Source organism: Passer domesticus, chromosome 2, assembly GCF_036417665.1.
Source record: "Passer domesticus isolate bPasDom1 chromosome 2, bPasDom1.hap1, whole genome shotgun sequence".
Classification (NCBI taxonomy): domain Eukaryota; kingdom Metazoa; phylum Chordata; class Aves; order Passeriformes; family Passeridae; genus Passer; species Passer domesticus.
Genome location: NC_087475.1, coordinates 51,213,278 through 51,240,969, shown reverse-complemented (window position 1 = coordinate 51,240,969; position 27,692 = coordinate 51,213,278). Strand labels below are relative to the sequence as shown.

Here is a 27,692-nt window from a genome sequence, read left to right as displayed (position 1 = left end):
CCTCACTACCTGGCAAAAAAAAAAAAATAGTAACAGGAACCAAAATAATTTTTCTAATTGACCAAATCTGCACATATTACTTAAAGGTTACCTTCACTGTTGTCTAAATTGTGACTATTTTGTACTCACTAAGCAAATGAACATTAAATGGCATTGCCCAGGAGCTTGCCAGCAGATACACAGTGACTACAATTTTACTCTGAATTCTGACTGTACCTGCTCTGGTCAGAAAATTAGCTGCTGACAGCACAGGGAGCTGGCTGGCACAGTTCCCCCACCTTCCACTGTGCAAAGTGTGCTTCCATAAGGACAGATACAACATGGACTCTGTGTGTTGGAGAATAGAAGGAACATTTAGCATGTAGCAGTACTCAACAGCTTAGTCCAAAATTTGTGCATGAGATGTTATGTGGCAGGCCAAACATCATTGCTCTCTGCCAAGAAGAGAAGACGCATTTTACAGGATCTGCTTGGCACCATCATTCCGTGCAGTCCAAAGGGACCATCACCTCAAAGCAGCAACACCTTCAGCTCCACAACTGCAAAGCTCCAGAGGGAGCAGTGAAACAGCCACAAGCACTTTCATAGGCCTGGGCATCATCACTTGCTAATTTCATCAGAAATTACACCGGCCATTTTTTTTTCAGAGTAAACAAACACTGTCTGTCCCACTGCTGCATGGGATCATACTCAACCCTTCAGTTCAGCAAAAAAAACTGCTTCTCCTCCAGGTGCCATGTTCACTCCCCTAAAATAAAACATGGCAATAAATTGACAGTCAGGGCCAAAATCTGGCTTCTTATAAACCACAGACATTACAAACTGTATCCTCTGAAAAAGAGCAATATCAGCTTATGCCAACGTTAAATACACCTAGTGCCTTCTAGCAGCTGAGCCACAGAAACGTTAAGCAAATGGCACTGCTTCTATGCAGCAGGTAAGTAGGGGTAATTCTTTGATTCTCACTGATCTGGGAGCTCCAACACAGAGGCAGAACAAAAACGGAAACAAGGAAAAGCCAGCCTTTTTAACGACTAAAATTCAGGAATTTCAGCTAAGACTTATTTTTTTATTTCAGATTTACTTTGTTTGCACACAATTTTTAAAAACTTTTTGGGGTTTCTTACTATTAAAAATAGAGCAGTATATGACACCCATAAGAGAACAACTTGTTCACAGAAGTCAGTGGCTCATTTCCAGCTCAGCCTGTCATGCTGCCCATGACAGGAACAGCAGCCTTGAGGAGGAGGAGGACACCTTGTGTGCAGTTGCACCTTCCAACACCAGGTATCATAGGACACACCCACGAAGCAGACAGAAGGTTCACACAGAGCCTCAGAAACCATCTGTCACAGTTCATGTACAAAGTCACAGATACTACAGGCAGTAAGTGGTGAAACCAAGTGCTCTTTCAATGGCCCTGTTCCAGCTGCCAGTTAGTCTCAGCCTCAGAAGCACAGTCAGTTAGCAAAAGCATATATAAAGCACATTTGATTCAAAGACAGGCCAAAATAACACAGGATTAATTAAACAAAACTAAATGATTGCACATTCAGATAAAAAAGTTGAACTACATGCCAGAAACTAAGCATTACTCCATGATTTCCCCACACCTTACAAGCATGTGGAGGAGCAGCAACTGCTGTACCTGCTTCTCACCATGGAGAAAACTCACTGCTTATTCTCACATGTTTAAACAAAGGGCGTATGCTGTGATGGAACTCCCAAACTCCAAATGTTTAACACCCTGTCCCAACCCAATCTCTGTTTTATTTAACAACAGTTTAAGGTTTTTCCTGCTCCCCACATGCTTCAGTGGAAACTCCTGAGAAAATACTAATATTAAAGCTGGTGAGTCGTACAAAGCTCAAAAAAAGGGAAAATAACAGTTCAAAAAAGGGAAAATTCCTGACTTCTGTTCATTTAGTGAATAAAATACAAAGCACCTCAATTAATTAAGAAGAATTTGCAAGTGTCCACCAAATATTTTTAAAAATTGTATAAAATAACATTTTGATCTCAGATTGGTTGCACCAACTGCTAGATCAAGCCAATACCTATACCTCGTGAGTATATACCAATACTCACGAGGTACTTTCTTACTCAAGACAGAATGATCAAAATGCTTATGTACAAAACTGCCAAATTAGATTCCACAAGCAATAAATTATAGTGGAATTAGGGCCCATTTTAAAGGCAATTCTAATTAAGTGCTAAAAATTTCTAATTAACAAGTTTTAAATGTCGCCAACATGCATTTCCCACAGATTCTCAAAGAAACTGAGATTCCTGAAAGACATTTAAAAAAAAAATGCTCTGCACAAAACTACTGCAAATTATCAAAATAATGGCAAATTTCAAGATTAAAGAATAGTTTAAGTAACTCTGGACAGAGCCATGAAAATCTGGAAAAGATCAGAAAGAGCACACAGATGTAGCACATAGAGTAGTACATTAACAGACACTCTGAACTTTCATTAAAATTTCTTTAAAAGGCAGAGATACTGAGCTTGCTATATAAAGCCAATCCAACTTGGCAGTTATATTAAATCAGAGGTTATAAACAAAATATATGAGTGTGTGTCTAGGCAAAAGACAAGCTAATGCATAATTCATTTATACCAAGTCATTTTACAGCATGAAATATCATGGAACAACTGGGGGACCAATGAATGCTATAGCCAAGTTAGTTTTGTCTCAGGATTGCAGGATAATTTAGTGGGAAAGCATTTCAGGAGACCTCCAGTCCAGCCTCCTACCCAAAGAAGTTGCTAACTGGAAACCATGGGATTTGCACTGGAAGCTGTAACCTACACACAGAGAGAAGCTGGTCTCGTGACAAGTCTGCTTGTCTGATGGGCTGGATATTGGATGAAAAACAATTGGACTTTTCTACAGATTTGTTTACCAAGAGCTATCATCAAGCACAAAAATACAGATACAACCTCTGGCTATGCAAACCTGGAAGAGGTACCGGGACAATACCATCACTCACACAACAGCCTTGCTACAGCCTTTCCCTAAGCATCCATTATTGACTATTGAAAGCAGAAGCAGGCAAGGTAGATGGTAATTTCTTCTAACAGAAAACACATTTCTATTTTTGTCTTTTTTAAATGGATAATACATGCCAAAACCATCAAAGTTAAATGAGCTCTAAACCATGGTATTCTGGTCTCAAGTGCTGAACTCCAGAATGAGTTGACATTCATCTGCCAAGTACTTGGTACGGATCACTGCCAAAAGGTACCTTAAGCTAGGTAGGCCACCGTCTGTTCTTCTGCAGGATTTCACTCCCTGACATTTACTGCAGAGGTAAATGAGATGGTCAGCACACAGCATATACAGCTTAGTATGAACTTCAAACAATAACTTCAGAGCCCTCTCCCTTTGTTCCTCTCAGTGACTATGTGACTGCTGAACACGCAGTGATACAGCCTGCCCATGTGTACAGCTGCTGCTGGCCAGCTTCACAACTGGTAAAAATCACAGCCAGACAACAGCACCTGGCAAAGCACCAGCACACTGCAACCTATTGCTGTGCTCACTGAAATGCTGAGAAGATTTACACTAAGCTATACAATAAAACTATTCATTCCTACCTGCTTTTGAACTGTACCTTGCATCAGAGACACCCTTTGCAAAAGCATTTGACAGAATCACGTGTGACTACTAAATGTGCTCCACTGGGTCTTTAAATCCTCATTAGTGTTCTTGAAGTCAGAGCACCCGATTATACATTACACAGCAGGAAGATCTAACAAAGTGTTGTTATTTGTATCATCCTTTCATCCTGTATCAACCTAGCATCACACTCCCTTTAAAAATGTATAGTCACCTTACCCATGTCAAGGCTTTCAAGAAATAATGCACTGAGATAATTGGTTGCTTGGCATCATACATAGCCTTTAGAGCATGTGTCAAGCCCCAAGTCATACTAATATATTTAACATTTCTCATTAGGACATAAAAAATTGTGCCTGTATAAATCACATATTTATTCCCAACACGTGGGTAAGTTACACTGTGTAAAATGATGAAAACGATTTCCTGTCCACATTAGCTATGTCTCACATAGACTAAAATGCTTTTATTAGATTTACTTTGCACCACAAGAACTGGATGGGTTAAGTTGCTCATATTTTTAAACAACGATCTCTGTATAGAGATAGAGTGTTATGTGTACTGCATCTTTCTGAAGACACCCAGACCTCGAACATTAATAACATGACAAACTACCTCCATCATTATTCTGGTTGCTGAAATTCAATAAACATTACTAAAATATTCTTACCACTAAAACCACAGCCACAGTTGTTTCAAGAGCAGTGTTTATCAGACACTGAATGATGCTGGACACAAATCTGGTGAGCGATTCCCTCAATCAATGCAGCTGATTCATGAGAATGCTTTCTACGCTGAAATCTCATGCCAAGTCACCACACGTAAAGTAAAAATAATTTTAAGCATTTTTTTCATGAAAACATACCTTTTCTTAAAAATCACTCCTCATGGGACTTCAGCTAAAAGAATCTTGGGTTTGTGATGAAAAGCACCAAAGTTACATCACTGTTAGTGCTGTTTCCTAAAATGTTCACTCCCTGGCTCAGCACCATCAAGATTTCCATCCAATGTCTGTGAGCATGTGCATGCCTTTAGTATTTTGAGGTACACTCTATACTGTCTGAAAATATTAACGAATTCATAATTTCAAGAATTTTAGAAAAAAGCTTGGTAATTTTATTACCTGTTTGTACCAGGGAGAATAAATTATCCACTCTTAAGTGAAAAATGTGAAATTCTACCATTATTTATAAGTTTAAAATGGTCTCCGAAACATTCAGGGTGATGGTTCCTTTTTGTATTTTGTCACTTGTTAGGGAGTTTATGGTGGTTTTGTTCTTGTTATTGTTCTGATTGGGTTTTTTCAAGAAATGACAACCCTCAGTCACATGCCTGAAGAACAACAGAACTCTAAATTTATTTGTAACATGAAAGAATACTTGTAAAATCAATGGATTAATCTCTTACTTCAAAGCACAAATTTAAGTATTAACCAGAATATACCACAACTGTGAAGAAAAAAAAAAAAAAGAAGTTATATCACCTATTCAATTGTGAGGAACTACTAGATTAATCAAAGACATCACTATTAATACTGTTATGACTATATCTAATTATCAAGTCCCATAGAACCCTACTCAGAAGGGCAAAGCAAGCCTTTTAGAACTACAAAAGTTCCTTCCCATTCTGCCATACAACTGCTTCAGGATCAGATATAAAGGTTTATACTTGGATTGGATAGTTTTTCTGAAATTTTGCAAGTGGATACCAGTAAGTACTTCACATGCTCATCACTCTGAAATGCCTACTAAGAGGTTAGTAGTAACATGCACCCATGCAGGGCAGAATCCTGGCTGACTATCTGGAATGTTCCCCAGGGCTCAAAGCTGTACATGCCAATACAGGAAATGCCTGGCTTCACTCCTCACTAGCAAGGAATACAGGTCCATCAAAATGTGATAAGCATTTCTGAGTTGCTATCTCAGAGGTGAAGGCAGCACACATTTCAACACAACAAGCAGTAAATGCTTACTCTTTAAGATCTGTACAACTTGTAAACTTTTGCAACTGAAATCTTCAGGATATTTAACTAAATGAACAAAACCACCACAGTCATGCTAGAGTAGATCAAGTCCAGCCCTGCTGAGAAGGGCTTGGGGGTGCTGGTGGGTGAGAGGGTGGACATAACCCAGCCATGGGCACTCACAGCCCAGAAACCAAACATGTCCTGGGCTGCATCCAAAACAGCATGGGCAGCAGGGACAGGGAGGGGATTCTGCCTCTCTGCTCTGCTGAGACCCCACCTGTAATCCTGCATCCAGCTCTGGGGTCCCAGCATAGGGAGGACACAGACCTGTTGCAGTGAGTCCAGAGGAGGGACATCAGGATGTTTAGAGCAATGGAACAGCTCTTGTGTGAAGAAAGGCTAGGAGAATTGGGATTGTTCAGCCTGGACAAGATAAGGTTTCAGGGAGAACTTACAGCAGCCTTCCAGTACCTGTAGTGGGCCTACAAGAAACATGGAGAGAGACTTTTTACAAGTGCATGCAGTGATAGGACAAGGGGGAATGGTTTCAAACAAAGAGGTTCGAGTTAGATTCGATACTAGGAAAAAATTCTTTACTGTGAGGCTGGTGAGGCAATGGACCAGGTTTCCCAGAGAAGCTGTGGATGACCCATCCCTAAAGTGTTCACAGCCTGTTTGAATGGTGCTCTGAACAACCTGGTCTAGTGAAAGGTGTCCATGCCCACAGCAGTGGGGCGGCATCTTTAAAGTCTCATCCAGCTCAAACCATTTAGCATTTCTGTCTCAGGCAAATACTGGTAGCTCACTTAAGTTTGGATTACAAATAAGAGAATGTACACACAGCCCAAAGAAGGGCAAGCTGTGGAGAAGTAGGACATGAGGAAGCTGTCCTAACCCAGAGGGATGTCCTTTGGACACCAGGACTCTTCAGAATCCTCTCCTGTGGACACAGGGTCTGGTACTGCATAGCTACACAGTGCAAATACAAAGTCTGGAGGCTGAAGTGAACTTTTCCCCTTGTTTGCCTTGCTCATATCATATTTAGGATTTTACTGCTGTTTGGGGAACAGTTACAAACACTTTAAATCACATTTGCCTGGTGTGATCTTTTATTTATTTACTCTAAAGATCCCCACGTGGGAGATTTCAGAGCCAACGGGGTGGAAGAATTTCAGTGTTTAAAACACTTTCTGACGAAAACAACTCTGTTCTTATAAAAGATTCCTCGGTCTCTGATCCCACCAGGCTGGCACTTCGGAGAGACACCAACAAATATAAGCAGAAGGGTTATCACATTGGTGCCCTTCCTTCCACACTGCAGTAACTGTTACTGATACAGACTTGTGACTTGACAGAAATAACACATTTACTAGAAAACACAGGGAAAAAAAACTGGCAAAAAGAAAAATCTAACTTTGTACATCAACTGATAAACAATAAATGCTATCCAGCATCCAGAGGAAATCTGGCAGAACTAATCCCAGCCTACATCTGGGAATTAAGAGTGGAGCACAGCATACCTAGTAGATTGACTAGTTATTGTCCATTGCTGCTGAAATCACTGGAAATATATTTTTTCATTAACAAGAGCAGAAACTCACATAATACTAAGCTCAATAAATTCTGCCTTTTTTTTGTCTGATAACCTGGTTTCACATTAGGTAAATAAATGCCTTTTTTTTTTCTGTGCAACATTTTATAATGAAATACTTGCCCAGGCTCTTCTAGAAGAACTAGCAATTGACATAATATTAATACAAAAAATTCTTAAGCTGCATACAGCTCACTAAAACCAGAACCTAAGGACATCATTAACTCTTCTGGAAACTTGCTATGCCCAAAAGTAAATCTTTTCCTTTGAGCACAAGTGCTAAGTAGCCTTGATCGTTAGGAAGTTTTGCTAAAGATCAAAGAGCAATGGCACATTTATATTCAGAGTAACATAAGAGTCCGATTCTTGCTTGAAGCTGAATACACAACTGAAAAGGATACAAGAGAAATTGGGTATTGTTATTACCACATACACTTAATTATTTTACTATTCCAGTGTTTGCTTGTCTATTTTCCATGCTGAAGAGATCAGCTGAAGCAGAAAAACAGAAACCTCCACACCAACCAAAGTGGGTAAATTGGTTTGATAAAAAATTAAATCCTGCAACCTTTTAACATTAAAGCTTCTTGTCAAAAATGCACCCACTTTGAAAATACAAAGGCTCTAAAATTTTTTAAATTATCATTACCACTACAGAACTAACAGCAGGTATGCTTGGTTTATAAATGTTTTCCATATATTTAAATATATAACAGTTAGAATAATTACCCAACCTGTCATGAGCATCTTATATCAAGCCATGAATTATCATCTCATTTTACTACATACAAGACATATTTTTAGAGATGTATGTTGCTTGTCCTCTCTGAAGAGCTGTGGAAGTCCTCAATAAGAGAGCATGATTGCTGAATTGATTCAGATCATTCCAAAGAAAGGTTGGGTTCCTTGCACATGAACAGCCAGGATATTGTGAATTCTCTGGCTCTCTTTCTCCATATTTAAAAAAATAAAGAAAAAAAGGAAAGATTACCCTTGCTTTCTGCAGAGATTATTAAGGCAATTCACTTGTTTTACATCCTGCGATAAAATAAACTCCACTGTCATGCTGCCTGGAGCTCCTGTATCTCATCCATTATGTAAATCTCCAAAGAGTAGTTCAGCAAACATCATCTCAGTTCCACTGCACTTAAGACAACCTACACATCTAAGTTAATTTTCATCTTCCTAAGTCAAACAGGCACTCCTTACTTAATTTGCAAGAGAGATTCTCACTGTAGTCTCACTTCAGAAACATCAAATCCCAAATTCATATGATTTTAAATGAAATTCAGACTGTACTCCAAATGTCTGGGTTTTGAGGGCTGTACCATACTCTTAAAAAAGAAAAAAAGGAAAAACAAAGCCAAGGAAAAAATAATGCTTTGTATCTTGCTATTTCTAAGACACCCTTTATCATGTCCTTAGCCTTTTCATTAGGGGTTTTTTCCTAATACAAATACTGAAACACTTCTATATTATTTAAAAATTAAGGTGGAAACACAGCACATTTACCTATAATGTCTGAAAACCTAGGCTTCTGTTTTCACTGGAGCTATGCCCACATGTCCATCACAGCTGACTGCAATCACAGCTGCAGCTGACTGCTATCAAACTGAACACCAAAAAACTACAGTAAATAGCAAAGTTCAAAAGAAGGTGACAGCCTCAAAGTAGAGAACTTGCCCTTTCCTGACTCATCACCAGACCTCTGCAAAAGAAACACTTAATGAATCAGCACGTGGGAAGCACAAGAGTGAGTGGAGATTTAGATTAATACTGGGAGCTTGTTTTCTCTTTTAGACACATGTCCTTGGGTACAGGAAATACCATATCCAGTGGACTCATTATTCAGGTCTGTTAGCAGTCGATATCAGTATTAAGCTAACTGTCTTTTCCTTATGTGCTAGCTACTGAATTCTAACACAGTCTTCTACACCATCATATGAGAAGTGACAAATTGCCATTGTTCAACATCATGCTCTCCACAGGATGTAAAAATACTAAAATCCAAATGCATTTATTTCTACTACTAAAGTCTTACTGTCAGATATATAGGTAAAGGAAAACAAGAATACACAGCATTTCAGTATGGTTCAATGTATTTTCATCAGCACCACTGTTCAGACAGAGAAGATTCTTCCCCTCCTCATCACAAAGAAAGGATTAACTCCGAAATGCAATTAGTTGTGATGCTTCATAACACTGAGAATTAATATCTCCACACAAGAGAAGTATCTTTTTTTCCCGGTGCAAAACTTACATGCTCATAACTAATGACTAGAAAGAGGTCATTATTAAATAAGCTGAAGTAGCAAGTCCTGTACATCTGTTTTTAAATTGTTTTATTTGATGGACCATGCTCAACAGAAATGATTATTCTGTTTCTTGGAAGCTGAAAACCTGAGAGTATGAATTTAAACATTTTTGTCCCCATTAGGCACTTTGGAAACTGGTGTCATACTTCTCAAAATACACACATTAAAATGGTCTTGTCAAACAGCTTTGAAATTAAATGCCTTGTGCTTCCCTCTCTGGAGTAGTATAAATTTAGTCATTACTAGAATTAGTAAATTGTTCACTAAGTGCACTAGGATTAAAAGGTGAAATTATCATGGTGACTGCTTTTTTGTTCCCAAGAGACTGTGTGGCAGCAAAGAAGTCAGGCTGCAAGAGCAGGGATGCTCAGGGGTGTTTTAGAAACCCAAGGGCTGGAGAAAGAGTTCAGCACAGTGGAGCCTCGTGTACTCACAGTGTCTGTACCATCATACCTTACAGGCAGAACAGATGTCCTTTCAGGGAGGACAGAGAAATCCCATGGGAAGGACTGCCCTTTGGAGATGCTTATTGTTCTCTGCTGACTAGTAGAAGACAGGAGCCTTCAGCAAAATGACTGAAAATTAAAAGAATGAATTCAGGTATTCACAATATAGTTCTCTGTGAATTGTGCCCATCAGCTAGAACTAGTCCCCAGAAGAGCTGTCAAGGCTGAAAAAGGAACTGAAGAAAGTGGTTTGAAACAGACAGTGGTTTGGAAACACCAAACCAGGTTTCTTCCAATAATTTGTGCAGCCCTGGGCCATGCCATGAGGTGAAACAAAGCCTGCTGGGCCAGGACATTCATGGAAGTAATTTCCTGATATAAGCTAAAGCAGTAACACTCTTGGCTCGCTTCCCACTGTAGCCTGAACCAAGGAAATACTCATCTAAAAACTTCTCACCTAGATCCTTAGGCTGTGTCCACCATTTTACTTCATATATAGCCTACAAGACAAATTTTGGAGACAAGAGGCCACAGTATCAGTTTCTGCTCCTGAGATGCAGGAACTCTGTTTTTAACACATCTCCACCTCCCAGCAGGGGAACACCAACACACACCACACATTTTCAACACCAGAAATGGGAACCAAGGGTGTCTTTGCCCACATTATAAAACAGTTTGTTATTTTATGCTCACAGGCTAGTTTTTGTTAACTCTGCTCTCAGCTCTTGCTGATCTTTTCAAGATGAAGTTTTTCTGATATTTTTTTCACTCCCAAAATGAATTAAAAACCAAGGAAAACCCTCAACCCAACAAAAAAATCCTCAAACTTCAAAAAACAAAGCAACATTTACAGGAGGATGATAATCACAGGATGCATTTAAAAGCTCCCTATGACCTTAATTAGTCAGATTAAGTTACCATACCCCAAACCTTACCATCAACAGCAGTAAGTAATACGAATTATAGATGCTAATGCATTTACTAAATAAGATCATAAAGGATTATCTATTAAATTTCAGAAGTAGTTTCAACAGCACTCTGCAGAACTCAGTTATGTCAGTAGGTGCTGAAGCAAGCTCTTAAACAAGATTCACCTACATCCACAATTTACTACCCACAGACCATCCTCACCACCTATTTCTTCATGGAGAAGTGATCCAGGCAATACCAGCAAGATCTACCTTTGCTTGAAAATGACATTTAGTAATTTTCATGACTTGAACTGTGAAAAGAACATTTTAAATATTCCACATTTTTATCACATTTTGTCAATTCTAGACAAACTACTCTCCTGTAAACTGCACTATAATGTGAGCTGCCTTACTCCCCCACACATCACCTCACATGAAAATTGCTGCCATCCTCTTTTATGCAATTCTCCATTCTTCCTATTTCAAAAACATGTTTAGTAAAAAGCATTTTAATTCAAAAAACAGTACACTCAAAATATTCCACAGCAGCTCCAAGCAGAGCAGAAGTCTGTGCAGTCATGGGATGCAAACCCTCCACACCACTACTGAGCCAAGGACCTTTCTCCCAGTTATGAACAAAACCTTTTGGGCAACTTTGCTCTGACTATTTGAGAAAACAACCTTATTTATAACATATGAAAATATGTATTGATTTTAGAGCAAAGCTTGAGATTTTGAAGAAGACCAGGCTTTGACAGGGCAAGTTTAACTCACCCCATGCCTACTTTCTATGCCTTTTGAAGAGTGACAGTGCAAAAAGACCACAGCTATGTTCAATCAGTAAAATAACACTTCTGAAATGTCTGCATTTTTATGTATAAAACTTAAAAGCAATAGTTAGGATACCCCATGGATGTTTTACCCCAGATCCACACTGGCGGAAACTAAAAACAAAAACAAAACCCTCAACATCATAGCCCAATTTTATTTAAACAAGGTCAGATCACAAGCCAACTGCTAAATATGATTTGTCCATAATCTACATGTATGTGTGCCACCAAAAGAGTTAGGAAATTAATGGAATGTAGGCAAGACCCAGGATCCATAAACAAGAAACTATTATGAAAGCATCTGTCTGGCAGAAATGAAGAAAATGAACTGTGTAGAACAAATTTTGTACTGCTGTTCATAAAGAAAGCCTAATAAGAACACCAGGGTTTTTCCAGCCATGTAAATACAAGGGAAACAGCAAAGAGCTCACAGGCAAACTCACAAAGCTGAAGCGGTTTGTTGCCAGCCATCTTAAATGCCTTTTTCTCCTTGGAAAATTTCAGTGTTGGAAATGACCCCAGCAATTTTTCAGTCATGGGCACCAGCTCCAAATTCACCTGGCCCCACCTGCAGCAGGGCTGAGCCTACAGTGAGCAAACCTGGGGCTACAGTGTGCACCATGCGCAGCCCTCCAGCACCCAGCGGGAAAAGACAGGAGCAAGAGATACTACAGTATGTGGCTACTGATGTAAGGAACAGGAAAAGAAAGAAAACCACTGCTGCTCCTCCCTTTCTGCAACGTAAGATTTGGGGGAAAGATTTCCTCCCACTCTACAGTTTCAGCATTAACTTTTACATTTTTCAGTGACAGCAAGTAAAAGCAGATCTGTCCTATGAATATGACTGAACTCCAGACAACTGCCTGCTATCTATTTACATTGTGAAATATTCATTAAAAATCAACTGTTAAGGGACCCATCTTGATAAAAGCTAGACAACAGATGAAACCAAAAGAACTTCACATCCCCCTGCCTTGCTGAACCGGGCCATCAGTCATTTTTAAGTAGTCATTTGTTACATTGTTTTATCCAACTAATTTATAATCACAATGAATTAAGACAAAACATCAAACTACAGCCTCTTTGCCTGAGAGTAATCTAAACTGAAAAGCACATGACAAAAAGACAGATTGAGGGTCAGTGCAAAGTAATTCCCTCAAGATTAATATATTTTACAAGGTTGATGTTTCTAGTCATAATTATATTCCAAGAATCTATTGACTGATGCTAGATGAGAAAGACTCCTTAAGAGCAGCTGCTTTCTTTCTAGAAAAAACTGCATTTGTTTGCAATACAGAGGGAACAGCTGACAAGAAAAACCAAACATATCACCACACTGTTACCACTACACTGACTATGCAAATAAAACCATAAAACTTCCTTGAAACATTCTCAAATACATTTTACAAAGTCATTTTTTTTTAATCATGACCAGACTTTAAAAAGCATGAAAAAGCAAAAAGCTTAAGTCCAATGAATCCAAATTCCACACAAAACCAGGGCAGATCCTGAGTCAGATGAGATGACCCAGGGGCTTGCCCAGCCAGCAGTGGAGCATGGGGTAGAGCCCTAGGTCTGCAACCAGCAGCTAGGAGGTTCTGCACCCTCCCATGCCCTGCTACATTCAGGAGTCAGAGGAGGCGAGTCAAGGGCACATAAGAGGATGGGAGATTTCTGAAATGGGCTGGGCTTTCAACAGTTCAAGAAACACCTCCTTGAGTCCCTTCCTCTATACAGTTGAGCTAAAGTTTGCTCTCGGTTGTTTTGATTTTGGTTTTTTTTTTTTGAAAACATGACACATAGAAAATTAGGAGTCATCCTTACACCATTAAACTCAGTGTTGTTCATCACTTTTCCAGCATTAAATAACTTAGAACATCATTAAAACCTGATCAACTGAACTGCCCACTGTTACTTCTAGGAGCTGTTCATGAAACCACAGTGTGAGTACCATCCTGTGGTGTGATTCATGGTCACTCGTTAAGTACAACCCAGATCTGTGCTTTTGCAATCTGAACAACCTCTTTTTCCCCTTTAGTTTTGCTCTCTGACCTTCTTTCAGTCCTGTTTACCTGGTTTTGAAGTCTTGATCTTTATTTTGCCCAGAACATTTGAGCTATAGTTTTTCTCTGTCAGTTACCCATTTCCTTGCCAGCTCCTACCCAAGTCTCACTCTTCCTACACCCCCATTCAGCCACTGTACATTGAAAAACAAACGTTAAATATCTGATTCAACAGACAAATGAACCTCTGGATGCAGCTGTCAGTATTATGGAAAATGCAGAAGCATTTTAAGTTGCAAGCATTCAATATACACATTTGCTGTCAGGTTTACTTTTGCGTATTTTTTTTTCTGCTAGATATTTATCTAACTTTATTTTACGAGACAAAGAATTATGCCCGTTTTTCCTTCATCAGTTGCATATATACTTAGATATCACTTATTTATACAACACCACGCTTACATATATTTTGAGGCAGGCCCAGGAAGACCTTAAATATACCAATATAACATACAGTCAATGCAATACAAGTTGTTTACACTTCCAACAATACACCAACATTTTAATGTTAGCAGTGAAAATCTTTCAAAACTAGATTAGTAGAGGAGCAATAAAACAAAAAGCTAAGGCAAGGTGCTGGCTGAAATCCAATCTCTTCCCTATTGGAGCCAGAACTTTTATCAACTGATCTTAACAGTGACCACAGAGAAGACTTCTCCACCTCTATTGCTTAAGCTTTCTGGAATAATTTCTTCCCAGAAAAGGAGTTTTTAGCTCGAACTTCAAATTCCTCCATGTAACCACTTTTTTTTCCATTTACTGATATGATTTAATCACGGTACTTTCCTAATATAAAAGGCTGCCAGTAGGATTCAGAGTCCTACGTTTGCAAAGGCTGCCGAACAGAACACATGTGAAGAAATAACTCAGTACCCCCTTCCTTATCTGCACATATTTAGAGCAGCTTCCCCCCAATTACTGTGGGATGTCATCAGAAGGGCATGAGAGAGTGGAACTATGGCTTGACAAGAAAGAGGTCACCCTGTTCTCCAGCTCTTCCTTCCTCATTCCACACCCTGTGTTAAACCAGAAAAGCAAAAAGCAGAGAGAGGAACAGCGATACAGAGCTACGAGAGATTCGGCTCTCATGCAATTACAGAAACCTGTGAAAAGGACAAATTCTTTCAAGAGTCTTTTGCTTTTGCTTGATCTGGAAGCCATCCCTCCTCTGCACAGACTCTGGTATGACAGCCCCTCTCAAGAAATAAATCCTTAACCTTTTCTGCCCTGGTGTCACTTCCCAAATTAAATACCTAAGACACAGTTACTTCTCAATCCACCACAGAACATTACCACACTATGGTAGCATTGCTCTGTGCTGTCTCCTCAACAGCAATAGTAGTCCACTGTAACAAAATTATATCCAAAGATGGCTTCCAATAATTAGTTTGATTTTCTACCCTCTCACACTTTCTGCCAGTGAAATGCCTCCCCGAGTTTGTAAATACAAGATTTTATCACCTCACTTCTGAATGATGCAAGTAAGGTTTGGAAAGTATCAGTTTTTCCCTCTGCTATTCATAGCCAAGAGATCTGAGCAGGGAAGCGCTTGCTCGGCCACGACACTGGCCCATCCCAAGCTATCAGACATCGGTATGGGCAGCAGCCGCTGACTTGTCAGCAATCAAACCAAAGGGAAATTCCTCAAGATTTTGTGCTCTGGTTTTAGCAGGCAACAACTGCTGCCTCGTGTGGGCATATGCGCCCCTGACCCTATGGAAAAAATTGTGTACATTTCTGCACAGCTACTAATATCACTTTGTCTCTATCAGTGTTTAAATTTGGCTCTGGGAGGCCGGAGGTGTTTTCTGGGACCTGCAGCATACAAAGGAGATGTTCTATGGATGTTTGTGAAGATTGCTTTGCTGGCTCTTATTTCAGAAAACAAAATTCAAAGACACAGATAATTCCCCCAAATTTTATGGTGCTTCTGAATTTGGAGGTAGCTGGAATCAGCATGTCCATTCCCTGTTCCGAACACTCAAGAAGTTTACCCAAGAAGGAACTACACTCTTCTATATTCAGGTCAGTAGTTCATAAATTGTAAAATGCCTGAACCACTAAGAGCTTGATAAAACTGAATTATCACTGAGAAAAATAAGACTCTGTCCTCTTTAACTACTGTGCTAAATTAACAGAACTGTAGACTTAGATTTCTTGTACTGAACTAATACTGTGCTCTTGAAAAACAAAACCTCGGGTTTTTTGCCATTTTTTTGATTGTTTCCGTCCCTGACTGGGATTCAGGGGTTGACAGAAGCTGTCAAGGAAACAGGCTTTCCACAATAACACCCCTCCTTGACTAATATTAGTTTTCAGAATGCTTTATTTAGCCAAGCTGCTGCACAGCATCCCCCTGGACTGTGCCCTGCATCCCACTGTACCACACCCTGCATTTGTCAATACAATTCATTTGCTCTGGTCTAAATCCACAGGCAGCATCAACTGTGTTTAAATGGCCTTGATGTGAATTGGTTATCATGGCATCTCAGAAAAAGGTTATCCCTCATAGTCACCAACATCTCAGACTGGCAGAGGTCAAGGCTTGGTGTATTAAAACAGTAGCCAGTCATAGAGGTCCACCAATAGCTCCTTCCTTTATTATGATCAGAGGAAATTCACAGTGCAAACAATCTTCTCTCATCACAAGAAAACAAAGCACCAAGATAACTTTCAAAGTTTGACTTCTTAAACAGCACCTGGCAATGTGGCATCTGAGTGTGCCACTCCACAACATATTAAGCATCATAGTCAGTAGCTACAATGGAAGACAACACCCCTCTGCCTTCATCCTTGCATGGAACATGAACACCATCATGTGTGAGCCCATTCAAACATCTGGCTTCAAAGGAATTTACTATTTCCTTAACATACTACTGTTTTTTCTGCTGTACATTTGAGTACTGTCAGCAAACACTGCACTAAGCCACAGCTGTTAAGGTACAGTACTCCCCTGCCTCAAAGACAATACAACATACAAAGCTCAGGCCAGTTATTTAAGCTATTCTGTTTTATAACACAGTGTAAATTTTTTATACCAGCATTAATACATATAATATATATGGCTGTAAAAATGTCAACCAACTTTTATGGCTTTCCTCTTCATATGAATATTCAGTCATCCATTTGTCCCTGGATCCACTTCAATCCTGAAAAAGAAAATATTATATCATTTAATTTGTGTATTTTCTGAGAAGTTCAATAATTTCTCAAGTATGTTGTGTATGTAAATACAAAAAAAATCTAACCACAGATGTCTATTCCATAGTAAAAGAGAGTTCAGAAGAACAGTAATTTTATAAGCACTTAAAAATTTATAAATATGACAAAAGAAGTATATTGGAGAAAACCTTGTTTTCTCTTAACTAATGATTTTAGTCAAAGTTTTGTGTTTTTAACTTCTGAGCTGCTATTTCAGCTCACTAAATCCCAGCTGCTTTAATTAGTCTTCTGAGCCCACTATATACCAGTACCCTGCATTTGTACAGGTAAACTTTCCAGCAGCTGCAGAGGGCAAGCATTCTTTACCAATATTTCAAACTGTATTTCCCAGGAATACTATGCATGATCCTAACAGTGACACATTAAAAAACTGTCCAAGACCACCAAAAAATCCAAATATGTATTTCTTTCAGGGTTTCCTATAGATACATAGTTTAGTTATGAAGGCCACAAAGAACAGAGAGCTGCAGCATCCCTCCTGTGAAGAGGGGCTGAAAGAGTTAAGGTTGCTCAGCCTGCAGAAGAGAAGGCTCTCAGGAGACCTTACCTTACACCTTACAGGTAACCTTGCAGTACCTAAAAGGACTACAAGAGAGCTGGAGAAAGACATTTTACATGGGCACACACCTAAGACAATGTTTCAAACAAAATGAGGAAAGATGCAGATTAGATGTTAGAAATAAATTCTCAGAAAATAAAGAAATATAATTAAATTCTTTACTGTGAGGATGGTGAGGCATTGGCACAGGTTGTCCAGGGAAGTTGTGGATGCTCTATCCCTAAAAGTGTTCAAGGCCAGGTTGGATAAGGTTTTGAACAACCTGACCTAGGGGGTGGCACGCCTGTCCATGCCAGGGAGGCTGGAACTAGATGAACATTAAGTTCCTTCCAACTCAAAACATCCTATGATTTCATGTTAATCTATAAAACAAAAAGGCATATAGAGATTCAAATATTATGTTTTGTGAGGCTCCTTCAGGTTTAAGAAAATAAACCCAGCAGTCCAACTTTCTAAAAAAGCCTTGGGGGAGGAAAAAATCTTCAAATGTCCAAAATTTAGATAATAGACAGGATGTCTTAAACCCCTTGACAGAATATGTGCGTGTATCTGGAAGCAAATGCTACTTACATATGTCTCTCTTAATAATGGAAATGGTGTGAAGTCAAGAATCTAAATCTGCTGTCAGAGTTACTATAAACAATCTGCTGTTATTTTTCTGTCATTCAAAATAAGGTCATCCTTCAAATACCAGTAGAGCATCACCTACCTGATTTTAAATCACATTCCAGTATTTCATTACTGCTGTATATATGACAACATGACAGGTTTCCAAATACTACACAAACTTCTACAGTGAAAAGAAGACAAGAAGCTCCCTTAAGAAAATAAAAATAGTCCATTCATATAGTGTGTTGTTATCATACTGACTAAACATCACACATTTGTATTTTATTCCTAAGAAAATATTAAGTTTAAAAGAAGAAAGTAAGTTTCAAATATTTGTATGAATTATAAAAAGCTGCAAAGTCACCACAAACACTGACCTAACTGCATACCATGGACTGTAAGCACACTAACTGTTGCAGACCATTTGTCTTCTCTCATGCGTCTTGTAGACTCTTTCCCTTTTGTTATTTCATCTCCCTTGGCATTATTTGGGTTACTTCAAAATTTCATGTAGCTGATTCCTTTTGTTTTTTCTCCATTTAAAACTGCACACTTGAAGAACCACCTTTGAGTTTATAACTGCTCTTTCTTCTGTGCTCTTGTCCAAAAATGGGACAACTGGACCATATTTTCCATATCCTGGACTTGCACAGCGTGGTCACCTAACATGTACAGGAAATTACTTAGTAATTTCCTTTTTTAAAATTAAATGCAATGTATCCAAAAGCTTCATGGAGTCTCCATGAGAGAAGATATTGACCTGTAATTGTTTCCATTTCTCCAGGTTTTCTCATCATTACTCTTCTCCACATGCACACAGACACACATGTTCCTACAACACAACTTCGCTTCAAGTTACACACCAACGCTGGAGTCCTATTATGTTACGGTGGCTATGGTGACACAGCAAACACAGGTCTGTTTCAGAACTAACAAACTATCCAGCCAGAGCTGCAGCTGTGCTTTTGCATTATTAAATCATGTCCAAGGGTCCTCCTCAAGGAAAAGCTACTTCTTTAGCAATGACATGTAACTGGGTTTGCTTATTAATGCTCTTCAGGTCAGCACAATTAACAAGCAATAAATTTCCCACATCCTTGCACCACTGGGTGTTCTCCTCTATGGAAGAGCTTCTACTTTAGGCTGCTTTTGAGAAGATTAAGAGCAAACCTTTTTCTTCTGAAAATTACATTTAACTAGTAACTTTGCAAATGTTTGCCCTGATTTTCAAAAGTGCTGAAAAGCTTTGACTTCATATGAAAGCACTTCAAAATGCATATGAAAAAAGGCCCATCCATGCTGCCACATGTGTCACTGCCATGAAACCTGCTTTGGACTTTGGTTTTCAGTCCCTTCTAGTGAAATGTTACTTTCTACTATGAGGAATATGAAATCAGACATTGAAGTCCAAGTAGAAACATCTTCCATTTGCATCAAGCAGGTTTCATAGTAGAAGAAAATCTACCCAACAAGACAGCTGCACAATATTTCCAATTTGAAACCTTTACATTAAAAAGGCTCTTTAAGTAATCACAAAGCAAAGCACAAACCATAATTTACAACCAAAAAAAAAGAAATTTAAGCAGCAAACACAGAATTATGTCCTCTTCCACCCAAGTCTAACTTTCACCTTAAAACAGCGTTTTAGGACCCCATGAGTTTATGAATGCCACCAAACATTAGATTCCTTTTTCTACAGCAAGAAGAAACCAAATACATTTGGTTGATAACACCCAGTCCATTTTGAAAACCTGTCTTGATCAGATGAGATCAAGGACAGTGCCACCCCAACCAGCAGAAACACCCCCTGGTGGAGCTGAGCAAGACTCCTGGACCACATTAAGAAGCATGAGAAGAGTTTCAGGACAATCATGCTGAGTGTATTTCAGGAAAGACAGAAGCCCCTATGGATGCAGAGGTAGCCATACCTCTACAAATAGAACGCTTTTGAACATATAAACCCACGTTAGTTCATTAGCTCACAAGTCCGCACTGGTATCACTTTTACTTATCTTTTACATACTGATAATTTTAAACAAAACTCACATTAATACATTAACAAATTACTCCTAGGGTTATTTTTACTCTTTTATAATTCAGATAGGTATGGGAACATATATTTGGAAAATACCAACTAATTTGCAAAGTAAAGTCATTTGCTGAATCAGGATTTACTAACTTTTCCCTCTACAAAACAAACTGCTTATTTGGACATAAGGGAGCTAGTCACCTTCTTACATCACCTACTTTATTTTTAAAGTATGCACTTTTCTTTTTGAAAGCCCTTAGATCTGTATTTTGACTGCTGCAACCCCTTTCCAAGGCCCTGAGTCACACCAATCTTCCCCAAAACCAGCATGACTTCTCCCAAACTCATCAAGACCACCCTGGCCATCAGGTAAGGCAGGATCACTGAAAGCTCAGTTTCACCACTACTCAGAGATGAACACAGGTTATGGGTAGATCAACCCAGCGTTAAGGGTAACCACCCTTGTAGTAACAGTAGTCACACACTTGTCCTTTCCCCTGAAGTTTCTGACTCTTGCAGGAACATTCATAAACTCCATAAAGTGACATTTTGCACAAGCTACAGATCAAATATACATTAACCACAAGCTACAAATCCATAACTGTCCTTGACACTTAAAACTGATACAGGACAGGAGATGCTGGCATACAGTCCAGCACTGTATTGAGCAAATCCCAAAGTCTTCCTCAGCTGCATTTCTAGTGTCTCCCTTTCTGGACCTGGGTCTGGTCCCAGGATATTTTTGAACTGAGTGCTGCACCACTGGAACTTAAACTAGCCAATACACTTTGCCACAAAGCTTTGTAAAAAAAAAAGTGAAATTCCAATACAAGGCACTGTCCCACCAGCAGTCACTACAAGCTGCAAGACAAACCCCAGAGTACAGCCTAAAGGTCATTCAGTTTAGGTTAAGTGTAACTGCAAACCTCAAAAGACCAAAGGATCACTTGCTATACATCCTACCAACTGCGGTCATAAGGGTTATTCTGTCTCCAGCTGAAGTTTTTGCTAATTTTTGATTGCAACTGCTGTTCAAACAAGTTACAGTTACTTACTTTAATATGCCAGTGCCCACGCCAACATCTTTGTTGCTCTGCTGTAACATCATAACAAAAATATCTAAAGTTACTCAAAATATTTCTGAAAATTACCTTAATGCTTCAACTTCTGGTTTTCAGATACTTTAATAAAAGTAAAGAGAAGCAGGAGGTAGAGAGTGGGATGCTTGTTGCTAGGTGATACCTAGCTCTCTTGAACTCCTAAAGACTGAAATATTTATCCAGACTCCCACAAAGAACAACATCTAGCAAAGAGAAGAGACACACATGTACTGAAGTACAGCAGGATTCAAAGTAAGAAGCAGCAACTCTGCCACTTGCTTGGTCCCTAGGGCACCTGAGAAGACTGCAGTCTGGGATGGGGATGATACAGCTCCCCCTAAACATCTGCCCCAGTTTTCGCTAAGATACATTGAGCGATGCCTCCAATACATTAATGCCAAACCAGAATGATGTCAATGCCATTGCAATCATGGTAGCACAAGTAAATTCATCCTTGGCTATCTGACTGTAAATCAGTGTTGTTCTCCTGATGTTTGGGGTACTTTTCCCCAAACCACTATACTCTGACAACAGGTTTCCATTAAAAAAAGCATGCAGAGTTGGCCAAATGTGGATGAATAATTAATCAACTGAACACACAACCTTCCTGCCATGTTCCTCCTGCTCCTCACTTTAAAAGGTTTATACTAAACGTTCAACAAGTGCTTACACAGCCCTTCAGTAGAGGCTTAGAGGAATAAACATTATCCTTTACAGGGTCTTTTATTTGACATTAATGAATTATTCTGAACTGAACAGCTTCAAGGGTAAATCCCACACCTTCTGAGTCTTCAAGACGAATTCCAAGAACAATCTGATCTCCTAGACCTTAAATGTCTGGTTTGACAACTACTGAAGTTCCAGAGAAAGACAATGTCTTTCAGTAATACTTAAAAAGCCTTGCTACTGCATCAATGTATACAAATGAAATTAGAAAGTGTATGTGCACAGTGATAATATCTTAAACATAGAATGGGACTTAGTTAAACTCTGGAGAAGTAATGGAGTCCTCAAATGACTGGATTTAGGTAATAATCAGTGGTCGATCTAGAAGAGTGCAATAAATTGCAGGGTGCAGAGAAAAACACAGCCAAATACTACTCCTTCACTTCTTATTCTAAAAGCAGTGAACTTTGACACCCAGTTGTTTGAAAGGATAGCTCTGAAACCTTGATACTCCCTTCACAATTCTAGCTTAAATAGAATGACATTGTTTTTCATTAGATCCAAATGAAACCAATAGTGATAAACACAATCACCCATCACTTTGGGCAGCTTCTCTGACATAAGGAAATGCTCATGTTACAGTGCAGGACAAGGTCTGTCAGTTCACCACCTTACCCTCACACACAGTTCAAACTGTTAGATGAAAATTTTATTTACCAGCCTGTGCACAATGTCAAAAGACTTGAGGAGCCTTTTCTTGTTATACAACTTATAGCTTTTTTTACATATACATACACACACACTTGTATGTATATACTATTAGAAAAGTACGCACATGCACATGTTCGGTCACAAATTTTTGATTTTTTTTGGCAAATAAAGTTTGGTAAAGAAGTATTTAAAATAATATTTAAACATTTACAAGTGGTTATTTCTAATTCAGACTGGGATTATGTACGTTCTGTTTGTACATTCTGTTTGGACTTCATATGAAACAAATGTGATTAGGTGCACTAAAAATGAAGTCAAACTTTAAATTAAAAGGAAGGTAAACCACAGGAAAACTGCTTGTGCCTCAAGGAGGGCAAGAGGGAAGAGACCTGCTAGTGATTTTTCCATATCTCCGCAGCGGGGGAAGGGATAAAGATCAACCCCTCCAACAGGAGAGTTCCATCAAGACTAGATTGACACAATGGATGCTGCACAGGAAAGATCCTAACTTTATAGGTTTCTTACTCTTATTTTGCCCTGATAATACAGATTAGCATTACCAGATACTATCACCCATTCTCCCACTTCTGGCTTAATGCTTTTACTCCAGCTAGGTTTATGCTCAGTCCAGAATCAAGCCAGCTTTACTCGAGGTACAGGCAGCAGTATCTCATATCTCTTTTCAAAGCTGCATTATAATCTTCTATATTCTAACTCATTCTAAAAATAAAACAAGGATTTTCTTTACCTTCAGATAGGATGCTGCTGAATCCCAGAGACCACAAAAAGAATAAATAAGCCTCACATTTGTATGCACTTATAAATGAAATGACCAGATCTTAAGAACCAGTTTACTTAGGAATACAATTTCTGCGTGGACCATGTCTCTGATATTTCTCTCAGTGTGACAGCAACCTCCTGATTACCTGATGTGAGGGAGGGTGGATGAACCCCTAAAGCTTCATGCTACAAGTCCAAAGGGATGAGGACAAATTCACTGCACACCTGTCAAAATCTGCTCTTCAGTCAAGCCAGCTGTAGTGAACAGAGCTACCGGTGGTTTAGCCTACAAGAAAGTCTGAAACACATTAAAGTCTAAAACAGATTAATACTACCCTTACATGACCCAAAATTTTTTAAAATGTATTCTCACAGTTGACTTCAGAGGGAACACCAAGACAACTGAAATATCAGAGCAGAAAAAAAAATGTAACATTGTGTAGTAGTTTATATAAACCCTGGCATGTCTTCCCTTTTTACACTGTGCAAGATGTTGTAAAAGAAGTTAGAAAATGGCAGTAATCACCATCCCACCACAGATAAAATACTGTGCAGCTCTCCACCACAAGTGGAGTGTCAAGCACACTGAGCCAACTTTCACAGCAAAGACACTTAAAAAAATAAGCAAAAACAGAGAAGTTGTGCCTATTAAAATTTCTTTAAATGAGGGAATAGAATTGTTCCCACAAGCAGCAGAAAAAAGCTGAACAAGCTTCAAATGTATACATCACCACAAGATGGTTGTAAAATCAGTGTTGATGTTGCTGAGGCCTGCATAGGCAGCAAGAGCCAACACCTCACCCCACCAAGCCCCAGCCTGGAGATGGTCACCACTTCAGAAGTGCCCACATACTCAGCTTGTACCTCACTATGTCAATAAATGCAAGATTATTGTTAGCAATAATGTTGCTTGTTAAGTTAACAAACAACCAAACTGCCTAAACAAATCTATTTTGATCCTCCAAAGCAGAGGTGGGCAATAGTTATGAGGTGGCCTTGACCTCTCTAACTACAGACACAGCATCCAAGGACAGGCTTCCACAATTTACCCTAAAGTTGGGAAACAAAGAGCAAAAAAAAACCAAGCAAATGCTATTCCAAGTCACAATACACACTGAAGAAACCCAACTTCCAGGTTCAGTTACGCTTCTAAGAAATAAAGTTATAAGCTGAATGCATCCTGCTCTACATAGTAGATAATATTCAGGTCTATTCCTGCCTTTGCACAACAAGTTCCAACACTGCATTTTTGACAACTTGAGCCCCTTCTTTTGCTTTCCATTAGAAATGTATCAATAAAATGCTTTTTCAAGAAAACAGCATGGTATCTACAGCATTGTATCTATCCATCCATGTGCCTGTGCAATTACATAACCATGCTCTAAATGAGGGGCACTACATGACACCAGTGATGCTATTAATCAATTTAAGGAGCCTATTTGGCTGGCATCCTACAAATGGGGGTGATGAGTGTCTATTTTAATAGGAAAGTACACTCTCTAAAATTGATCAATTGACCACAAGTGTTTCAATTAATAATTTTTAATGTCCTTTCTCCAAGCCAGCCCTTCCTTAAAAGTGCCTACTACCATTATTACTAATAATCATCTGTCAGGTATTGGAGGCAAAAGGTTCAGAAAAGAGAGAAATCCCAAAATCTGTCATTACAACATTCCCATCAGGCGCTCACTATCTTGAAACAGCTTCACTACCAGATTCAGCAGCTACAAATCTTTTTGTAGCAATTTGAAATCCAGAGAAAATCACCGAAGCATACTCATGCTCTTGATGCCTTCGGAAGGAATGAGGAGAATAAAATTTATCTTTGTACTGCTCCTAGAGAATTTCCACTGTAAAGTCTCCATCCCAGCTTTTCAAGCTTCCCAACACACGGTAAAGCTCAACAAAAGCCATCATTAACCTTAAGAAATGGTACATGTGTCTGGAGATCCACCCAATACGTACCTGGTCCTATTCCATCACCCTCCCTAGGCCTCATCATTTTCCTCCTTGTTCCAACATCGTCACATTTTGACAGGACACAGAGATGCTCTGATTATTTTCCTGTCCTTGCTTAGACAGAAATATATTTGCTTCTTCCCTTTGGAGAAGGGGATGGTTGGGAAATAATTTCATGCCGTATTCCAGGGGGACATTAATCTGCAAATCTGACTGTATACTTAAGTCCAAAATCCAGAAGTAGCCTGATTTCCAAAGATAATTTGTACTTTCCAGTCTCCCACTGAGATGACTGCAGCAGCCTGCAGGACTCACCATCTGCATGCAGCAAGCCAGTGACATTTCATTCTGCAGACCAGCACGGGCAAACAACCCCTTAATCGTGGCTTGGCAATTGCTCACATTCACAGCCCAGAAGCCATAACCTAAAGAGCAACTTTAGCAGATAAAGTTCTTGGCAAGTGGCAGGTTCATCTCACCTACTGACAGACACTTCCACCTGCGCTAGCTGCCCTTCATGGCTCCGCAGCTAAAGGACAGAAAGGGGCACTGTAAGGGCCTGAGTCACTGTCACTGCAGCCAGTCCAGCAACTGCTTTTGGCCAAAAATCATTTTAAATAAAACAGTACTTAATTGTCTGCAAAGTGAAGGGTACTGTTAGTTTTAAGAGCTTTGGTTTTTTAAACCAGTCTTGGATTCCTTTGTTTTCCTGATCAAACGTTCTAAATTTTAAGACTTAAGAAGAGACCATTTCAATGGAGCCAGGAGGACTTGGAAAAGCATCCCATTTTTACAAGAACTTAAGAGGGGAAAAAAGGAAAAACAGAAAAGTAACTTGAGCTGGTTAAATACTACCATCAAGCAGGAACTGGTGACACCAGCCATGCTAAGTTTCCTGTACACCAAAGCTCATCAGTTGTATAGACATCACCATAAAAAAAATTATTACAGAAATCAGAAACTGAGAATGTTAAGAAAGTCACACTGCCTGAATTAGGAAATGAGAGACAAAAACACTGCAATGAAAAAATCCTGTATTTTACGGGGAAACATACAATTGTTAAGACCAAAGTTTTTCACAAACTTGACCAGACTGCTGATCCCATACTCTATTTCACCCCAGTGAAACAAATCAACTCCAAGTCTATGCTCCTAGTATTCTCACTCTCATAGTAGAAAACTGACTCAATGTAATTAATTATCTTTCAGGGAAGAGAATGCAATAAATTAATAAACATAATTAATCACAAGAGCCATGAAAACCAGAGGCAATGCCACTGAGGAGAAACATTTTCTTTTTCATCCCCCTCAGTACTCCAGATGTAACAAAAACAGTGTGATGATATGGCTGCTGTTTAGAATTAAGCACGCCTTCTACCCAAGACTCCCAAAAAACTGTCTTTCCTAACCTACATGATCCATAATCCCCACAAACTATCCCAACTCAGAACACCATGAACAACTTGACTCAATGACTTGACCATTTCCCAAAGGATTAAATTCAACAACTCCTTCACAATCAAAGCTTTTCTTTTTCTACCAGTTCCCTTTCATTACTTTTTTGACTTGCAGGTAACACCTGATATGATACATGACTTCAAATGTTTAAAGCAGTTCAACAGGCAACAGGAGACACATTAGCTGAAGATGCATTGGGGCTATACCCATCCTCAGTTTACTGCCAGAAATACAGCTATCTGGTATTTTGCAATTATAAGGAAGCTACAAAATTAGATCAATGATTGAAAAACATTTCTGTATTTGATTATGTAAGAGACAGCCAACTTCTGCTATTTTTACCAAATAGCTGCCCATCATCTACTGTCAGTATCTTGGAGTTTGCCATGCCTTTTCTACCAACTACACCCTTTGGTGACACAGTTTCTTCTTTCCATGTTACTCTAACACAGAAACATTGCAGTTGTCCATCTCAAGCCTTAAAGATCCTCCCATCTTTCTCAGGTTCAAGATTCAGCCACCCTTGAGACACAGGCTCCTTGCCCAGGAGGGAAATGCTTCCCTCTCAACCACCGGACATCCCTTTCCACCTTCCCCTGCTTCCAGGATAGGCTTCTGGTAGGTGAGCTGGCAGCTTCTGCAGTTCAAATGCAGCTGCCTCTGTGCACGCCCCATCATCAGTGCCGTTATCTGGCACCTTCACAGCCCACACTTCAGCAGTGAGAGCCTGTTAGCCATCCTGTTCTCATCCCATGGAGTGAGCAGTCTCATGTTCCACTGCCGGACATGCAGTAGCTTCAAAAGAGTTTAAAATTACAATCTAAAACAAGGCAATGTAAAATTTGCGAGCCAA

The 27,692-nt window shown here is 39.3% G+C and overlaps 1 protein-coding gene across 12 annotated transcripts in view; it reads right to left on the bottom strand.

The window, feature by feature from the left end:
- Positions 1 to 27,692, bottom strand: part of KLF12 (KLF transcription factor 12) — a 264,047-nt gene that overhangs the window by 181,222 nt on the left and 55,133 nt on the right. For 11 of the 12 annotated variants that reach the window (XM_064408576.1, XM_064408583.1, XM_064408582.1 and 8 more), the window contains one exon: positions 16,832 to 16,895. In XM_064408576.1, coding sequence (XP_064264646.1) covers positions 16,832 to 16,852 — 21 coding nt within the window. In that variant the 5' untranslated portion in view covers positions 16,853 to 16,895. Of the gene's footprint in view, positions 1 to 3,250; positions 3,270 to 16,831; positions 16,896 to 27,692 lie in introns of those variants that run through there. The other variant, XM_064408579.1, reaches the window with a different exon arrangement.